This window comes from Mesoplodon mirus (genome assembly GCF_964341445.2).
Source record: "Mesoplodon mirus genome assembly, chromosome: 6".
NCBI lineage: Eukaryota > Metazoa > Chordata > Mammalia > Artiodactyla > Ziphiidae > Mesoplodon > Mesoplodon mirus.
Window position 1 is genome coordinate 72,604,477 of NC_138982.1, and position 20,710 is coordinate 72,625,186.

A 20,710-nucleotide genomic window follows, 5' to 3' on the forward strand; every position below is an offset into this window, starting at 1 on the left:
CCTATCCATCCCTTCCTTTCTTTAAAATTACATATTCCCTAAGATGATAAATTACTTCAAAAGCTGTCTGAATTGATTTTTGTTCAACATGAAGGCACAGTAACAAATCAAACAGAATTCTATTTTTTACCTGGGAATGGATGCCTGGAAACTAACTCTTCTGGAAGTCCAAGTTCTCTGCCTAAGATTCTTACTTCATCTTTATGAAAATCTTTCAAAGGTTCTATGACTTTTCCCTACAGGGAATAAAAAGGCCAATTAATACAAATTAGTAACCAAAATGACATGGAAAACAAAAAGTAACAAATTATTGGCTTTTCCTGTTGTCTTTTACCTTTAAAAATCAGTTTTTAAAACTTCATCTTTTAAAGTATTTCTTCCTATGTGCTTATAAGGAATTAGATATTTTAGTGGTCTTCATATTTCTCTTTGAAACACATTTTAAACGTAAACCTCTTAAATAGAAATAAATCAGAACAAACCTACCCACCAATCTCTGATCTAGTTCTCACTGTAATACAAGGAAATCAGAAAATATACTAGTGTTTAACTATTAAAACTCTTCAAATGATACCATCAAAAAAGTGAAGACAACCTACACAAGGCAAATCATATATCTAATAAAGGGCTGTAACAAGACAATATAAAGAACAAATACAATTCAATAATAAAAAGATAAATAAGCCAAGTTAAAAATGGGCAAAAGATCCGAATAGATATTTCTCCAAAGGTGACATATAAGTAGCCAATAAGCACAAAAAACATGATTGACATTAGCTATTTGGGAAATGCAAATCAGAACCACAGTGAGATAACCTACCACTTCTCACCCACTAGGATGCCTAAAATAATAAAAAGGTACAGGCAATTCACACTCATTAGGATGACTAATTAAAAAAAAAAAAAAACGGAAAAGAACAAGCGTTGGGCAAGGTATGGAGAAACTGGACGACTTGTGCACTGTTGGTGGGACTGTAATATAGTATAACTTCTAAGGAAACATTAAGGAAGTCCCTCAAGAAATTAAAAATAAAACTACCATAAGATTCAGAAATCCCACTTCCTGGTACATATCCAAAAGAATTGAAAGCACGGGCTCCAAGAGGTATCTGTAAACCCATGTTCACAGCAGCACAATTCACAACAACAAGAAAGTGGAAGCAATCCAAATGTCCATCGGTGGATAAATAAATTAACTATACACACACACACACACACACACACACACACACACACACACAACAGGATATTATTCAGCTTAAAAAGGAAATCCTATCAAATGCTACAATATGGATGAAACTTGAGGACTTATACTAAGTGAAATAAGCCAGTCACGAAAAAACAAATGCTGTATGATTTCACTTATGAGGTATTTAAAGTAGTCAAATTCATTGAAACAGAAATTAGAATGGTAGGTTACCAGGGGTTAGGGAGAGGGAGAAAAGGGTAGCTGTTGCTTAACAGGTATAGAGTTTCAGTTTGGAAAAATGAAAAAGTTATAGAGATCTGTTTCACAACAATACAAATACACTTGACACTATTGAACTGTACACTTAAAAATGGTTAAGGGAGGGAGGTTTTATGCGAAAGTTCTCATAAGCTTTTACCTCCTCTCTCAACTTTCTGATAAGCTCTGTGTCGTTATGATGGGTTTTGATGAGTTCAGCTTTGCCACTTGCAACAAGGGATGCACTTTCAATTAGATCAGGCCGTAAAGTACCTTGGGCAAGGAAAACCTCCTCTGGTTTCAGGTTCATTTCTCCAATTACTTCATTGGCAATCTATAAACAACAGGAGTAAAACAGCCTTTTAAGAGATGAATTCTTCTAAAAGACAGCAAAATTTTATACTTTCAGCTAAATTTCTTAAGAGTCCTTTTGTAATACTGACCAGGAGATGAAATCTACCATCCTCCAAAATAAACTCCTTTAAGAACACATGCTTATAAAAAGAAACAAAATTGTTATTTGTAGTGAGGTGGATGAACCTAGAGTCTGTCATACATAGTGAAGTAAGTCAGAAAGAGAAAAACAAATACTGTATGCTAACACATATATATGGAATCTAAAAAAAAATGATTCCAATGGAACCTAGTGGCAGGACAGGAATAAAGACACAGATGTAGAGAATGGACTTGAGGACGGGATGGGGGCAGGGAGGGGAAGCTGGGACGAAGTGAGAGAGTGGCATGGACATATATACACTACCAAATGTAAAACAGATAGCTAGTGGGAAGCAGCCGCATAGCACAGGGAGATCAGCTCCGTGTTTTGTGACGACCTAGAGGGGTGGGATAGGGAGGGTGGGAATGAGACTTAAGAGGGAGGGGGTATGGGGAACATATGTATACATATAGATGATTCACGCTGTTATACAGCAGAAACTAACACAACTTTGTAAAGCAATTATATTCCAATAAAGATGTAAAAAAGAGACAAAATATTAGCAATAAAAATTTTAAAAAAGCCCAACACATTGTCAATGTCAACCAACTATACACTAATAAAATTTTTTAAAAAGTCAAAAAAACCCTCAAAACACATGCTTAATGTGATTCAAAAAGGTATATGAACATTCCCATCAAAAGCCTAAAAAGATCTAGCCATTGAAATACCCAAAGAACTAAAATCTAATATCAACTGAAAATATCTATTCTTAAGCAGTGAAAACAACAAACTGAAAACATAAGTATATGTTTTTTAAAAACATAAAAGTTTTTACTAAGTCAGTATAATAGCAATATACGGTAAAACTCTTAGCCAACAAAAGAATCAAAATTAGTCACAAAATTTGGTTATTTGGTATAATGACAAGAAAGAAATACTAAAATTCATATCGAAAATAGTACACATTGATGATATTAAAAAGGTACCTTAACAAAAGTATCCCCAATGATTTTTCTTTTCTCCTCAGGACTTGTAGTCATATTTAAGGTTTTGCTAATTCTCTTTCGTGGAGTTCTGTCTTCATCTGATATTGGCAGAGTTGTTGTTCCATTGTAGAAAGAATGAGCAGCATTTATCACTGGGTAAGAGGAGAGAAGCATGTTTTAAACTAACATGATTTTTGAAAATCATAAATGATAGCTCAAACTACAAAAAGAAAACCCAGATGGATCCTCTGATCTCCCCGTAATTTGCCTACACATTCCAGAACTACCAGTAAACTATGACTGACAGAGTCCATACACAGGCACTCACTGAATCTTGTTCCGTTGAGAATCGTGTGGCATTAATTCTAGGGCCGTGGACTTCCCTGGTGGCGCAGTGGTTAAGACACCATGCTCCCAATACAGGGGGCCTGGGTTTGATCCCTGGTCAGAGAACTAGATTCCACATGTATGCCACAACTAAGAGTTCACATGACACAACTAAGGTGCCAGCGAGCCGCAACTAAGGAGCCTGCCTGCTACAACTAAGACCTAGTGCAACCAAATAAATAAATATTATCTACGGCCATAATATCACAAATTATGCTAATTACCTCACCTCTTATTCAGTGCTTCACCACAGCAACAAGCAAAAGCCCCCAAAAAAGCATAACCCCAAGGGAATCAAAGCAGTGGTACATACACAGGGATCAAAGTCCTCAGAAGTGCACACTGACCAGTCTCTTGAAAACAGAGATGTATAAACATATATTTAGTGATCCTTGGTTGTCTCTTTATTTTTTTCTGAATTTTAGTTTATTTTTTATACAGCAGATTCTTATTAGTTACCTATTTTATACATATTGGTGTACATAGGTGAATCCCAACCTCCCATTCATCCCACCACCCCCCACCTCCACATTCCCTCCTTGGTGTCCATACGTTTGTTATGTACATCTATGTCTCCATTTCTGCCTTGAAAACCAGTTCACGTGTACCATTTTTCTACACTCCACATACATGAGTTAATATACGGTATTTGTTTTTCCCTTTCTGACTTACTTCACTCTGTATGACAGTCTCTAGGTTCATCAACGTCTCTACAAATGACCCAATTTTGTTCCATTTTATGGCTGGGTAATATTCCACTGTATGTATGTACCACATCTTCTATCCATTCGTCTGCTAATGGGCATTTAGGTTGCTTCCATGACCTGGCTATTGTAAATAGTGCTGCAATGAACACTGGGGTACATGTGTCTTTTTGAACTATGGTTTTCTCTGGGTATATGCCCAGTAGTGGGAATGCTGAATCATATAGTAATTCTATTTTTAGTTTTTTAAGAAGCCTCCATACTGTTCTCCATAGTGGCTATATCAATTTACATTTCCACAACAGTGCAAGAGGATTGCCTTTTCTCCACACCCACTCCAGCATTTGCTGTTTGTAGATTTTCTGATGATGCCGCCCATTCTAACTGGTGTGAGGTGATACCTCATTGTAGTTTTGATGTGCATTTCTCTAATAATTAGTGATGCTGAGCAGCTTTTCATGTGCCTCTTGGCCATCTATATGTCTTCTTTGGAGAATGTCTACTTAGGTCTTCTGCCCATTTTTTGATTGGGTTGTTTTTTAAATATTGAGCTGCATGAGCTGTTTATGTATTTTGGAGATTAATCCTTTGTCCACTGATTCGTTTCCAAATATTTTCTCCCATTCTGAAGGTTGTCTTTTCGTCTTTTTGCCCTGTTTATAGTTTCCTTTGTTGTGCAAAAGCTTTGAAGTTTCATTAGGCCCCATTTGTTTACATTTCCATTACTCTAGGAGGTGGGTCAAAAAAGATGTTGCTTTGATTTATGTCAAAGAGTGTTCTTCCAATGGTTTCCTCTGAGTTTTATAGTGTCTGGTCTTACATTTAGGTCTTTAATCCATTTTGAGTTTATTTTTGTGTATGGTGTTAAGGAATGTTCTAATTTCATTCTTTTACATGTAGCTTTCCAGTTTTCCCATCATTTATTGAACAAACTGTCTTTTCTCCATTGTATATCCTTGATCCTTTCTAATATATTAGTTGACCACAGGTGCGTGGGTTTATCTCTGGGCTTTCTATCCTGTTCCATTGATCTGTATTTCTGTTTTATGTCAGTACCATACTGTTTTGATGACTGTAGCTTTAATATACTCTGAAGTCAGGGAGTCTGATTCCTCCAGCTCCGTTTTTTTCCCACAAGATTGCTTTCGCTATTCAGGGGCTTTTGTATCTCCATACAGAGATACAGATTTTAATATTTGTTCTAGTTCTGTAAAAAATGCCACTAGTAATCTGATAGGAATTGCACTGAATCTGTAGACTGCTTGGCGGAGTATACTCATTTTCGCAATATTAATTCCTCCAATCCAACAACATGGTATATCTCTCCATCTGTTTATGTCATCTTTGATTTCTTTCATCAGTGTCTTATAATTTTCTGAGTACAGGTATTTTTTTTCTAATGCACTTTTTTTTAACATCTTTATTGGAGTACAATTGCTTAACAATGGTGTATTACTTTCTGCTTTATAACAAAGTGAATCAGTTATACATATACATATGTCCCCATATCTCTGCCCTCCTGCATCTCCCTCCCTCCCACCCTCCCTACCTCACCCCTCTAGGTGGTCACAAAGCACCGAGCTGATCTCCCTGTGCTATACCGCTGCTTCCCACTAGCTATGTATTTTATGTTTGGTACTGTATATATGCCCATGCCACTCTCTCTCTTTGTCAGAGCTTAACTTTCCCCCTCCCCGAACCCTCATGTCCATTCTCTAGTAGGTCTGTGTCCTTATTCCCGATATGCCTCTAGGCTCTTCATGACCTTTTTTTTTTTTTAGATTCCATATATATGTGTTAGCACACGGTATTTGTTTTTCTCTTTCTGACTTACTTCACTCTGTATGACAGACTCTAGGTCCATCCACCTCACTACAGATAACTCAATTTCATTTCTTTTCATGCCCGAGTAATATTCCACTGTTTATATGTGCCACATCTTCTTTATCCATTCATCTGTTGATGGACACTTAGGTTGCCTCCATAACCTGGCTATTGTAAATTCAGCTTCAATGAACATATTGGTACATGACTCTTTTTGAATTATGGTTTTCTCAGGGTATATGCCCAGTACTGGGATTGCTGGGTCATATGGTAGTTCTATTTTTAGTTTTTAAAGGAACATCCATACTGTTCTCCATAGTGGCTGTATCAATTTGCATTCCCAACAACAGGGCAAGAGGGTTCCCTTTTTTACACACCCTCTCCAGCATTTATTGTTTTTAGATTTTTTGATGATGGCCATTCTGACTAGTGTGAGATGATATCTCATTGTAGTTTTTTTTTTTTTTTTTTTTTTTTTTTTTTTTTCCTTTTTGCGGTATGCGGGCCTCTCACTGTTGTGGCCTCTCCCGTTGCGGAGCACAGGCTCCGGATGAGCAGGCCCAGCGGCCATGGCTCACGGGCCCAGCCGCTCCGCGGCATACGGGATCCTCCCAGACCGGGGCACGAACCCGTATCCCCTGCGTCGGCAGGCGGACTCTCAACCACTGCGCCACCAGGGAGGTCCTCATTGTAGTTTTGATTTGCATTTCTCTAATGATTAATGGTGTTGAGCATTCTTTCATGTGTCCATTGGCAATCTGTATATCTTCTTTGGAAAAATGTCTAGTTAGGGCTTCTGCCTAGTTTTGAATTGGATTGTTTGTTTTTTAGTTATTGAGCTGCATGAATTGCTTGTAAATTTTGGAGATTAATCCTTTGTCAGTTGCTTCATTTGCAAATATTTTCTCCCATTCTGAGGGCTGTCTTTTCATCTTGTTTATGGTTTCCTTTGCTGTGCAAAAGCTTTGAAGTTTCATTAGGTCCCATTTGTTTATTTTTGTTTTTATTTCCATTTCTCTAGGAGGTGGGTCCAAAAGGATCTTGCTGTGTCACAGAGTATTCTACCTATGTTTTCCTCTAAGAGTTTGATACTGTCTGGCCTTACATTTAGGTCTTTAATCCATTTTGAGTTTATTTTTGTATATGGTGTTAGGGAGTGTACTAATTTCATTCTTTTACATGTACCTGTCCAGTTTTCCCAGCACCACTTATTGAAGAGGCTGTCCTTTCTCCACTGTACATTCCTGCCTCCTTTATCAAAGATAAGGTGACCATATGTGCGTGGGTTTATCTCTGGGCTTTCTATCCTATTCCATTGATCTATATTTCTGTTTTTGTGCCGGTACCATACTGTCTTGATTACCGTAGCTTTGTAGTAGACTCTGAAGTCAGGGAGCCTAACTCCTCCAACTCTGTTTTTCTTTCTCAAGATTTCTTTGGCTATTTGGGGTCTTTTGTGTTTCCATACAAATTGTGAAATTTTTTGTTCTACTTCTGTGAAAATTGCCATTGGTAGTTTGATAGGAATTGCACTGAATCTGTAGATTGCTTTGGGTAGTAGAGTCATTTTCACAATGTTGATTCTTCCAATCCAAGAACATGGTATAACTCTCCATCTGTTTGTATCATCTTTAATTTCTTTCATCAGTGTCTTATAATTGTCTGAATATAGGTCTTTAGTCTACCTAGGTAGGTTTATTCCTAGATATTTTATTCTTTTTCTGGCAGTGGTAAACGGGGGTGTTTTCTTTATTTCACTTTCAGATTTTTCATCATTAGTGTATAGGAATGCAAGTAATTTCTGTCCATTAATTTCATATCCTGTTACTTTACCAAATTCATTGATTAGCTCTAGTAGTTTTCTGGTAGCATCTTTCAGGTACTCTATGTATAGTATCATGTCATCTGCAAACAGTGACGACTTTACTTCTTTTCTCATTTAGATTCCTTTTATTTCTTTTTCTTCTCTGATTGCTGTGGTTAAACTTCCAAAACTATGTTGAATAACAGTGGTGAGAGTGGGCAACCTTGTCTTGTTCCCGACCTTAGTGGAAATGGTTTCAGTTTTTCAACACTGAGGATGATGTTGGCTGTGGATTTGTCATATATGGCCTTTATTATGTTGAGGAAAGTTCCCTCTATGCCTACTTTCCAGAGGGTTTTTATCATAAATGGGTGTTGAATTTTGTCAAAAGTTTGCCTGCATCTATTGAGATAATCATATGGTGTTTCTCCTTCAATTTGTTAATACGGTGTATCACACTGATTGATTTGCGTATATTGAAGAATCCTTGGATTCCTGAGATAAACCCCACGTGATCATGGTGTATGATCCCTTTAATGTGCTGTTGGATGCTGTTTCCTAGTATTTTGTTGAGGATTTTTTTTTTTTTTTTTTTTCTTTTTGCGGTATGCGGGCCTCTCACTGTTGTGGTCTCTCCCGTTGCGGAGCACAGGCTCCGGACGCGCAGGCCCAGCGGCCATGGCTCACGGGCCCAGCCGCTCCGCGGCATATGGGATCCTCCCAGACCGGGGCACGAACCCGTATCCCCTGCATCGGCAGGCGGACTCTCAACCACTGCGCCACCAGGGAGGCCCTGTTGAGGATTTTTGAATCTATGTTCAGCAGTGATATTGGCCTGTAGTTTTCTTTCTTTGTGACATCTTTGTCTGGTTTTGGTGTCAGGGTGATGGAGGCCTTGTAGAATGAGTTTGGGAGTGTTCCTCACTCTGCTATATAGAGTTTGAGAAGGATAGGTGTTAGCTCTTCTCTAAATGTTTGATAGAATTCACCTGTGAAGCCATCTGGTCCTGGGCTTTTGTTTGTTGGAACATAGGAACATATTTTTAATCACAGTTTCAATTTCAGTGCTTGTGATTGGTCTGTTCATATTTTCTATTTCTTCCTGGTTCAGTCTTGGAAGGTTATATCTTTCTAAGAATTGGTCCATTTCTTTCAAGTTGTCCATTTTACTGGCATATTCTTGCTTGTAGTACTCTCCCATGATCCTTTGTATTTCTGCTGTGTCAGTTGTTACTTCTCCTTTTTCGTTTCTAATTCTATTGATTTGAATCTTGTCCTTTTTTTTCTTGATGAGGCTGACTAATGGTTTATCAATTTTGTTTATCTTCTCAAAGAACCAGCTTTTACTTTTATTGATCTTTGCTATCATTTCCTTTGTTTCTTTTTCATTTATTTCTGATCTAATCTTTATGATTTCTTTCCTTTTGCTAAGTTTGGGGGTTTTTTGTTCTTCTTTCTCTAATTGCTTTAGGTGCCAGGTTAGGTTGTTTATTTGAGATGTTTCTTGTTTCTTAAGGTAGGATTGTATTGCTATAAACTTCCCTATTAGAATTGCTTTTGCTGCATCCCATAGTTTTTGGGTCATCGTGCTTTCATTGTCATTTGTCTCTAGGCATTTTTTGATTTCCTCTTTGATTTCTTCACTGATCTCTTAGTTATTAAGGAGTGTATTGTTTAGCCTCCACGTGTTTGTATTTTTTACAGATTTCTTCCTGTAACTTATATCTAGTTTCATAGCGTTCTGGTCAGAAAAGATACTTGATACGATTTCAATTTTCTTAAATTTACCAAGGATTGACTTGTGACCCAAGATATAATCTATCCTGGAGAACGTTCCATGAGCACTTCAGAAGACTGTGTATTCTGTTGGTTTTGGATGGAATGTTCTATAAATATCAATTAAGTGCATCTTGTTTAATGTATCATTTAAAGCTTGTGTTTCTTTATTTTCATTTTGGATGATGGGTCCATTGGTGAAAGTGGGGTGTTAAAGTACCCTACTATTATTGTGTTACTGTCGATTTCCTCTTTTACGGCTGTTAGGATTTGCCTTTTGTATTGAGGTGCTCCTATGTTCGGTGCATAAATATTTACAATTGTTATATCTTCTTCTTAGATTGATCCTTTGATCATTATGTAGTATGCTTCTTTGTCTCTTGTCATAGTCTTTTTTTTAAAGTCTATTTTGTCTGATATGAGAATTGTTACTCCAGCTTTCTTTTGATTTCCATTTGCATGGAATATCTTTTTCCATCCCCTCACTTACAGTGGGTATGTGTCACTAGGTCTGAAGTGGGTCTCTTGTGGACAGCATATATAAGGGTCTTGTTTTTGTATCCAATCAGCCAGTCTATGTCTTTTGGTTGGAGCATTTAATCCATTTACATTTTAGGTAATTATCAATATGTATGTTCCTATTACCATCTTCTTAATTTTTGGGTTTGTTATTGTAGGTGTTTTCCTTCTATTGTGTTTCCTGCCTAGAGAAGTTCCTTTAGCATTTGTTGTAAAGCTGGTATGGTGGTGCTGAACTCTCTTAGCATTTGCTTGTCTGTAAAGGTTTTAATTTCTCTGCCAAATCTGAGTGAGATCCTTGCTGGGTAATCTTGGTTGCAGGTTTTTCTCCTTCTTCACTTTAAATATGTCCTGTCAGTTGCTTCTGGCTTGCAGAGTTTCTGCTGAAAGATCAGCTGTTAACCTTATGGGGATTCCCTTGTGTGTTATTTGTTGTTTTTCCCTTGCTGCTTTTAATATTTTTTCTTTGTATTTAATTTTTGACAGTTGGATTAATATGTGTCTTGGTGTGTTTCTCCTTGGATTTATCCTGTATGGGACTCTCTGTGCTTCCTGGACTTCATTAACTATTTCCTTTCCCATATTAGGGAACTTTTCCACTATAATCTCTTCAAATATTTTCTCAGTCCCTTTCTTTTTCTATTCTTCTTCTGGGATCCCTAGAATTCGAATGTTGGTGCGTTTAATGTTGTCCCAGAGGTCTCTGACTGTCCTCAATTCTTTTCATTCTTTTTTCTTTATTCTGCTTTATTCTGTAGTTATTTCCACTATTTTATCTTCTAGGTCACTTATCCGAGCTTTTGCCTCAGTTATTCTGTTATTGAACCCTTCTAGAGAATTTTAAATCTCATTTATCGTGTTGTTCATTGTTGCATGTTTCATCTTTAGTTCTTCTAGGTCCTTGTTAAACGTTTCTTGTATGTTCTCCATTCTATTTCCAAGATTTTTGATCATCTTTACTATTACTATTCTGAATTCTTTCTCAGGTAGACTGCCTATTTGCTCTTCATTTGTTAGGTCTGGTTGGTTTTTACCCTGCTCCTTCCTCTGGTCTGTGTTTCTCTGTCTTCTCATTTTGCTTAACTTACTGTGTTTGGGGTCTCCTTTTCGCAGGCTGCAGGTTTGTAGTTCCCGCTGTTTTTGGTGTCTGTCCCCAGTGGCTCAAGTTGGTTTAGTGTGTTGTGTAGGCTCCCTGGTGCAGGGGACTAGTGCCTGTGTTCTGGTGGATGAGGCTGGATCTTGTCTTTCTGGAGGGCAGGTCCACGTCTGGTGGTGTGTTTTGGGGTGTCTCTGGCCTTATTATGATTTTAGGCAGCCTCTCTGCTAATGGGTGGCGTTGTGCTCCTGTCTTGCTAGTTGTTTGGCATAGCGTGTCCAGCACTGTAGCTTGCTGGTCATTGAGTGGAGCCGGGTCTTCGCATTGAGATGGAGATCTCTGGGAGATTTTTGCCATTTGATATTACTTGGAGCTGGGAGGTCTCTTGTGGACCAGTGTCCTGAACTTGGCTCTCCCACCTCAGTGACACAGCCCTGACGCCTGGCTGAGGCACCAAGAGCCTGTCATCCACAAGGCTCAGAATAAAAGGGAGAGAAGAAAGAAAGGAAGGAAGGAAGAAAGAAAGAAAGGCAGAGAGAGAGAGAGAGAGAGAGAGAAAGAAAGAAAGAAAGGAAAGAAAGAAAGAAAGGGAGAGAAGAAAGAAAGAAAGAAAGGAAGGAAGGGAGAGAAGAAAGAAAAGAAAGAGAAAGAAAGAAAGATTAAATAAAATAAAATAAAGTTATTAAAATAAAAAATTATTTTAAAAATTATTTTAAGTAATTGAAAAAAAAGAAAAACGGACAGACAGATGCCTAGGACAAATGGTGAAAGCAAAGCTATACAGACGAAATCACACACAAAAGCATACACATACACCCTCACAAAAAGAGAAAAGCGGAAAAAAATATATATGTCATTGCTCCCAAAGTCCACCTCCTCAATTTGGGATGATTCCTTGTCTATTCAGGTATTCCACAGATGCAGGCTACATCAAGTTCATTGTGGAGATTTAATCCGTTGCTCCCGAGGCTGCTGGGAGAAATTCCCCTTTCTCTTCCTTGTTCACACAGCTCCTGGGGTTCAGCTTTGGATTTGAACCCACCTCTGCGTGTAGGCCACCTGAGGGCATGTGTTCTTCACTCAGACAGGACGGGGTTAAAGGAGCAGCTGATTCGGGGGCTCTGGCTCACTCAGGCCAGGGGGATGCAGGGGTATGGAATGCGGGGCGAGCCTACCGCAGCAGAGGCCAGAGTGACGATGCACCAGTCTGAGGCATGCCATGTGTTCTCCCAGGGAAGTTGTCCCTGGATCACGGAACCGTGGCAGTGGCAGGCTACACAGGCTCCCAGGAGGGACGGTGTGGATAGTGACCTGTGCTTGCACACAGGCTTCTTGGTGGCTGCAGAAGCAGCCTTAGCGTCTCATGCCCATCTCTGGGGTCCATGGTGTTAGCCGCCTGAGTACAGGTCTTTAAACTCCTTTGCTAGGTTTTTTCCTAGGTATTTTATTCTATTTGTTGTAATGGTGAATGGAATTCTGTCCTTACTTTCACTTTCTGATCTTTTGTTGTTAGTGTATAGGAATGCAAGAGGATTCAGTGCATTAATTTTGTATCCTGCAACTTTACCAGATTGACTAGCTCTGGTAGTCTTCTGGTGGCATCTTTAGGATTTTCTAAGTATAAGTATCATGTCATCTGCAGTGAGTTTTACTTCTTTTCCCATTTGTATTCCTTTTATTTCTTTTTCTTCTCTGGTTGCCATGGCTAGGACTTCTAAAACTGTTTTGAATAACAGCGGTGAGAGTGGACATCCTTGTCTTGTTCCTAGTCTTAGAGGAAATGCTTTCAGTTTTTCACCATTGAGAATGATGTTTGCTGTGGGTTTGTCGTATATGGCCTTTATTATGTTCAGATAGGTTACCTCTATGCCCACTTTCTGAACAGTTTTTTATTTTTAGCATAAATGATGTTGACTTTTGTCAAAAGCTTTTTCTGCATCTATTGAGATGATCATATGGTTTGTATTTTTCAATTTGTTAATATAGTGTATCACATTTATTGATTTGTGTATATTGAAGAATCCTTGCAACGCTGGGATAAATCCCAATTGATCATGGTGTATGATACTTTTAATATGTTGTTGGATTCTATTTGCTAGTATGTTGTTGAGGATTTTTGCATCTACATTCATCAGTGATATTGGTCTGTAATTTTCTTTTTTTGTAGTATCTTTGGCTGGTTTTGGTATCAGGGTGATGGCGGTCTCATACAATGAGTTTGGGAGTGTTCCTTCCTCTGCAATTTTTTGGAAGAGTTTGAGAAGGATGGGTGTTAGCTCTTCTCTAAATGCTTGGGAGAATTCACCTGTGAAGCCATGTGGTCTTGGACTTTTCTTTGCTGGAAGATTGTTAATCACAGTTTCAATTTCATTACTTGTGATTGATCTATTCATATTTTCTATTTCTTCCTGGTTCAGTCTTGGAAGGTTATTCCTTACTAAGAAGTTGTCCATTTCTTCCAGGTTGTCCATTTTATTGGCACAGAGTTGCTTGTAGCAGTCTCTTAGCATGCTTTGTATTTCTGCGCTGTCCACTGTAACGTTACCATTTTCATTGCTAATTTTATTGATTTGACTCCTCTCCCTCTTTTTCTTGATAAGTCTGGCTAAAGGTTGATCAATTTTGTTTATCTTCTCAAAGAACCAGCTTTTAGTTTTATTGATCTTTGCTAGCATCCCCCCCCCACTTTTTTTCATTTATTTCTGATCTGAAAATGATTTCTTTCCTTCTACTAACGGTTTTGTTTGTTCGTCTTTCTCTAGTTCCTTTAGGTGTAAGGTTAGATTGTTTGAGATTTTTCTTGTTTCCTGAGATAGGATTGTATTGCCATAAACTTCCCTCTTAGAACTGCTTTCGCCACATCCCATAGGTTTTGGATTGTCGTGTTTTTGTTGTCATTTGTCTCTAGGTATTTTCTGATTTCCTCTTTGATTTCTTCAGTGACCTCTTGGTTATTTAACTTATTGTTTAGCTTCCACGTGTTTGTGTTTTTTAACATTTTTTCCATGAAATTGACTTCTAATTCATAGCACTGTGGTCGGAAAAGATACTTGATATGATTTCAATTTTCTTAAATTTGCCAAGGCTTGATTTGTAACCCAAGATGTGATCTAACCTGGAGAATGTTCTGTGTGCAGTTGAGAAGAAAGTGTAATCTGCTGTTTTTGAATGGAATGTCCTATAATTATCAATTAACTCTATCTTGTCTACTGTGTCCTTTAAAGCCTGTGTTTTCTTATTAATTTTCTGTCAGGATGATCTGTCCATTGGTGTAATGAGGTGTTAAAGTCCCTCACTATTACTGTGTTACTGTCAATTTCCTCTTTTATAGATGTTAGCATTTGCCTTATGTACTGAGGTGCTCCTATGTTGGGTGCATATACATTTATAATTGTTATGTATTCTTGGATTGATCCCTCGATCATTATATGGTGACCTTCCTTGTCTCTTGCAACATTCTTTATTTTACAGTCTATTTTATCTGATATTAGTATTGCTATCCAGCTTTCCTTTGGTTTCCATTTGCATGGAGTATCGTTTTCCATCCCCTCACTTTCAATCTGTTTGTGTCTGTAAGTCTGAAGTGGGTCTCTGGTAGACAGCATATATATGGGTCTTGCTTTTTTATCGTTTCAGCAAGCCTGTGTCTTTTGGTTGGAGCATTTAATCCATTGACATTTAAGGTAATTATCGATATGTATGTTCCTATTACCATTTTCTTAATTGTTTTGGGTTTGTTTCTGTAGGTCCTTATCTTCTCTTGTGTTTCCCACCTAGAGAAGTTCCTTTAGCATTTGTTGTAGAGCTGGTTTGGTGGTGCTGAATTCTCTTAGCTTTTGCTTCTCTGTAAAGCTTTTGATTTCTCCGCCGAATCTGAATGAGATCCTTGCTAGCTAGAGTAATCTTGATTGTAGGTTCTTCCCTTTCATCACTTTAAATATATCCTGCCACTCCTTTCTGGCTTGTAGAGTTTCTGCTGAGAAATCAGCTGTTAACCTTATGGGAGTTCCCTTGTATGTTCTTTGTCATTTTTCCCTTGTTGCTTTCAATAATATTTCTTTGTCTTTAATTTTTGTCAATTTGCTTACTATGTGTCTCAGCGTGTTTCTCCTTGGTTTATCCTGCCTGGGACTCTCTGCGCTTCCTGGACTTGGGTGGCATTTTCCTATCCCGTGTTAGGGAAATTTTTTATTATAATCTCTTCAAATATTTTCTCAGGTCCTTCATCTCTCTGTTCTCCTTCTGGGACCCCTATAATGTGAATGTTGGTGCATTTAATGTTGTCCCAGAGGTCTCTTAGGCTGTCTTCATTTCTTTCCATTCTTTTTTCTTTATTCTGTTCCATGGCAGTGAATTCCACCATTCTGTCTTCCAGGTCACTTATCTGTTCTTCAGCCTCAGTTATTCTGCTATTGTTTCCTTCTAGTATATTTTTCATTTCAGTTATTGTATTGTTCACCTCTGTTCGTCTGTTCTTTAATTCTTCGAGGTGTTTGTTCTTTAATTCTTCTAGGTCTTAAGTTAAACATTTCCTGGATCGTCTCGCTCTTTGCCTCCATTCTTTTTCCAAGGTCCTGGATCATCTTCACTATCATTATTCTGAATTCTCTTTTTGGAAGGTTCCCTATCTTCAATTCATTTAATTGTTTTTCTGGGGTTTTATCTTGTTCCTTCATCTGGTACATAGTCCTCTGCCTTTTCATTTTGTCTGTCTTTCTGTGAAGGTGATTTTTGTTCCACAGGCTGCAGGATTGTTCTTCTTCCTTCTGCTGTCTCTCCAAACCCCACACTCCAGAGGCCCCCTGTTGGCCGTGCTGCCTCTCCCCTTCCACAGAGGTCCTAAGCAGAGGCCCCACCCCATGCCTGAACATCGCCCTGCCTAGGCCCTGCCCCGAAGGTCTTTTCTGGCTGCATGTGTCCTGAGCTTAGGCCCCACCTCCCACTCAAACGTCACCCCTGGCTGTCCTTCTAAAGAGCAAAGAATTTAAAAAACTAGGACCTTTATTTGGTAGCAAGGCTGAACAATTGATGGGCTTCACTATAAGATGCCAAGGCACCTGGCTACTTCACTGGAGGACACCAGTGAATTTGTAGGTCTTTCTCTTAAGCTGGTTAATTACCCGGAGAAGACACCTCCTATTTCCTGCTTATCAGCATTGTGATAATTTGAATAGAAGAAGTGGAAAGGGGGAGGGAGATACCATACAGTACATAACATTTTCACTTCATCTTACTTCCACCCTCAGCTATGCCTGGTATTGATATGCCCAAGACCAAATTCTCTCTTGTTTAGCCTAGAGTCTCTAGAGAATAAATCCACAGTCTTCTGATAAGGAGGGATAGCAGCAATGTGTTCCTGTTTTAAGGAAAAAGGATCTGCTTCTCAGATTTTTAACCAATCCATTTTAAACTAACCCAGTGAACCACGCCCCATTGGGGAGTCAATGTTTCCAACTCCTGAGCCTACACGTAAGTCTTCTGTTTTGTTGGCTTCCTTCCCTGACCCCACACCCCAAGGTTTTGGAGTCCTCCATTCTACTATGTCAGTTAAGAAGGACAGATGCAGGTTTTTGTAGAGCTGAAACTTAAACAATTTGGAGGTCCTCTTCAAGAAAAAGAATAACAAATCAGGAGAGGGGGAAGATGGTGGAAGAGTAAGACAAGGAGATCACCTTCCTCACTACAGATACATCAGAAATACAGCTACACGTGGAACAACTCCTACAGAACACCTACTGAACACTGGCAGAAGACCTCAGACCTCCCAAAAGGCAAGAAACTCACCACGTACCAGGGTAGGGCAAAAGAAAAAAGAACAAACAGAGACAAAAGAATAGGGATGGGACCTGCACCAGTGGGAGGGAGCCGTGAAGGAGAAAAGGTTTCCACACACTAGAAGCCCCTTCATGGGCGGACTATGGGGGGCAGAGGGGGGGGAGCTTCAGAGCCACAGAGGAGAGCGCAGCAACAGGGGTGCGGAGGACAAAGCGGAAAGATTCCCACAGAGGATCGGTGCTGACCAGCACTCACCAGCCCGAGAGGCTTGTCTGCTCACCCGCCGGGGTGGGCGGGGCTGGGAGCTGAGGCTCGGGCTTTGGTCTGATCGAATGGGGAGGACTGGCGGCGTGAACACAGCCTGAAGGGGTTAGTGCACCATGGCTAGCCGGGACGGAGTCCGGGAGAAAGTCTCGACGTGCTGAAGAGGTAAGAGACTTTTTCTTCCCTCTTTGTTTCCTGGTGCGCAAGGAGAGGGGATTAAAAGCGCTGCTTAAAGGAGCTCCAGAGACGGGTGCGAGCCACGGCTAACAGCGCGGACCCCAGCAATGGGCATGAGATGCTAAGGCTGCCGCTGCCGCCACCAAGAAGCCTGTGTTCAAGCACAGGTCACTCTCCACATCCCCCTTCCGGGGAATCGGTGCAGCCCGCCACTGCGAGGGTCCCAAGAACCAAGGACAACTTCCCTGGGAGGACGCACGGCGCGCCTCAGGCTGGTGCAATGTCACGCTGGCCTCTGCCGCCGCAGGCTTGCCCCGCACTCCGCACCCCTCCCTCCCCCCGCCTCAGTGAGCCAGAGCCCCCGAATCAGCAGCTCCTTTAACCCCATCCTGTCTGAGCGAAGAACAGACGCCCTCCGGCGACCTACACGCAGAGGCGGGGCCAAATCCAAAGCTGAACCCCGGGAGCTGTGTGAACAAAGTAGAGAAAGGGAAATCTCTCCCAGCAGCCTCAGGAGCAGCGGATTAAATCTCCACAATCAACCTCATGTACCCTGCATCTGTGGAATACCTGAATAGACAACGAATCATCCCAAATTGAGGAGGTGGACTTTGAGAGCAAAATTTATTATTTTTTTCCCCTTTTCATCTTTTTGTGAGTGTGTATGTGTATGCTTCTGTGTGAGATTTTTGTCTGTAGAGCATTGCTCTCACCATTTGTCCTATGGTTCTTTCTGTCCGTTTTTTTTTTTTACTTAAAAAAATTATTTTTCTTAATAATTATTTTTTTTTTTTTTTTTTTTTTTTTTTTTTTTTTCTTTTTGCGGTATGCGGGCCTCTCACTGTTGTGGCCTCTCCCGTTGCGGAGCACAGGCTCCGGATGCGCAGGCCCAGCGGCCATGGCTCACGGGCCCAGCCGCTCCGCGGCATATGGGATCCTCCCAGACCGGGACACGAACCCGTATCCCCTGCATCGGCAGGCGGACTCTCAACCACTGCGCCACCAGGGAGGCCCCTTAATAATTATTTTTATAACTTTATTTTATTTTACCTTACTTTATTTTATTTTCTTTTATCCCCTTCCTCCCTTCCTTCTTTCCTACTTTTTCTCCCTTTTATTCTGAGCCGTGTGGATGCAAGGCTCTTGGTCCTGCAGCCAGGAGTCAGTGCTGTGCCTCTGAGGTGGGAGAGCCAACTTCAGGACACTGGTCCACAAGAGAACCCCCAGCTCCACGTAATATCAAAAGGTGAAAATCTCCTAGACATCTCCATCTCAAAACCAACACCCAGCTTCACTCAACGACCAACAAGCTACAGTGCTGGACACCCTATGCCAAACAACTAGCAAAACAGGAACACAATCTCACCTATGAGCAGAGAGGCTGCCTAAAATCATAATAAGGCCACAGACAGCCCAAAACACACAACCAGATGTGGACATGCCCACCAGAAAGACAAGATCCAGCCTCATCCACCAGAACACAGGCACTAATCCCTTGCACCAGGGAGCCTACACAACACACTAAACCAACTTGAGCCACTGGGGACAGACACCAAAAACAGCGGGAACTATGAACCTGCAGCCTGCAAAAAGGAGACCCAAACACAGTAAGATAAGCAAAATGAGAAGAAAGAAAAACATATAGCAAATGAAGGAGCAAGATAAAAACCCACCAGACATAACAAATGAGGAGGAAATAGGCAGTCTACCTGAAAAAGAATTCAGAATAATGATAGTAAAGATGATCCAAAATCTTGGAAATAGAATAGAGAAAATGCAAGAAACATTTAACAAGGACCTAGAACTAAAGATGAAACAAGCAACAATGAACAACACAATAAATGAAATTTAAAATTCTCTAGGAGGGATCAATAGCAAAATAACTGAGGCAGAAGAACGGATAAGTGACCTTGAAGATAAAGTAGCAGAAATAACTAACGGAGAGCAGAATAAAGAAAAAAGAATGAAAGGAACTGAGGACACTCTCAGAGACCTCTGGGACAACATTAAACGCACCAACATTCGAATTATAGGGGTTCCAGAAGAAGAAGAGAAAAAGAAAGGGACTGAGAAAATATTTGAAGAGATTATAGTTGAAAACTTCCCTAATATGGGAAAGGAAATAGGTAATCAAGTACAGGAAGTACAGAGAGTCCCATACAGGATAAATCCAAGGAGAAACACACCAAGACACATATTAATCCAACTGTCAAAAATTAAATACAAAGAAAACATATTAAAAGCAGCAAGGGAAAAACAACAAATAACACACAAGGGAATCCCCATAAGGTTAACAGCAGATCTTTCAGCAGACACTCAGCAAGCCAGAAGGGACTGGCAGGACATATTTAAAGTGATGAAGGAGAAAAACCTACAACCAAGATTACTCTACCCAGCAAGGATCTCATTCAGATTTGATGGAGAAATTAAAACCTTTACAGAGAAGCAAAAGCTGAGAAAGTTCAGCACCACCAAAACAGCTTTACAACAAATGCTAAAGGATCTTCTCTAGGCAAGAAACACAAGAGAAGGAAAAGACCTACAAAAACAAACACAAAACAATTAAGAAAATGGGAAAAGGAACTTACATATCAATAATTACCTTAAATGTAAATGGATTAAATGCTCCCACCAAAAGTCACAGACTGGCTGAATGGATACAAAAACAAGACCCATATATATGTGATCTACAAGAGACCCACTTCAGACCTAGAAACATACAGACTGAAAGTAAGGGGTTGGAAAAAGATATTCCATGCAAATGGAAAACAAAAGAAAGCTGGAGTAGCAATTCTCGAATCAGACAAAATAGACTTTAAAATAAGGACTACTAGGACTTCCCTGGTGGCCCAGTGGTTAAGAATCCGCCTGCCACTGCAGGGGACACGGGTTCGAGCCCTGGTCCGGGAAGATCCCACATGCCGCGGAGCAACTAAGCCCATGCGTCGCAACTAATGAAGCCTGAGCTCTAGAGCACGTGAGCCACAACTGCTGAGACCACGAGCCACAACTACTGAAGCCCGCGCACCTAGAGCCCGAGCTCCGCAACAAGAGAAGCCACCGCAATGAGAAGCCCGCGCACCACAATGAAGAGCAGCCCCCGCTCGCCACAACTAGATAAAGCCCACGGGCAGCAACAAAGACCCAACGCAGCCAGAAATAAATTAATTAATTAATTAATTAACACAGATAAATAAATAAATAATAAAAATAAAGACTACTAGAAGACACAAAAAAGGACATTACATAATGATCAAAGGATCGATCTAAGAAGAAGATATAACAATTGTAATTATTTATGCTCCCAACACAGGAGCACCTCAATACATAAGGGAAATACTAACAGCCATAAAAGGAGAAATCGGGGCTTCCCTGGTGGCGCAGTGGTTGAGAATCCACCTGGCGATGCAGGGGGCACGGGTGCATGCCTCGGTCTGGGAAGGTCCCAAATGCCTCGTAGCAGCTAGGCCCGTGAGCGATGGCCACTGAGCCTTCACGTCCGGAGCCTGTGC

The 20,710-nt window shown here is 40.2% G+C and overlaps 1 protein-coding gene across 3 annotated transcripts in view; it reads right to left on the minus strand.

The window, feature by feature from the left end:
* GMPS (guanine monophosphate synthase) overlaps positions 1–20,710 on the minus strand; it is an 89,627-nt gene that overhangs the window by 13,158 nt on the left and 55,759 nt on the right. For all 3 annotated transcript variants that reach the window (XM_082624653.1, XM_082624654.1, XM_082624655.1), the window contains 3 exons: positions 2,873–3,024; positions 1,608–1,781; positions 131–236 (listed from right to left, as the gene is read on the minus strand). In XM_082624653.1, coding sequence (XP_082480779.1) covers positions 131–236; positions 1,608–1,781; positions 2,873–3,024 — 432 coding nt within the window. The remainder of the gene's footprint in view (positions 1–130; positions 237–1,607; positions 1,782–2,872; positions 3,025–20,710) is intronic.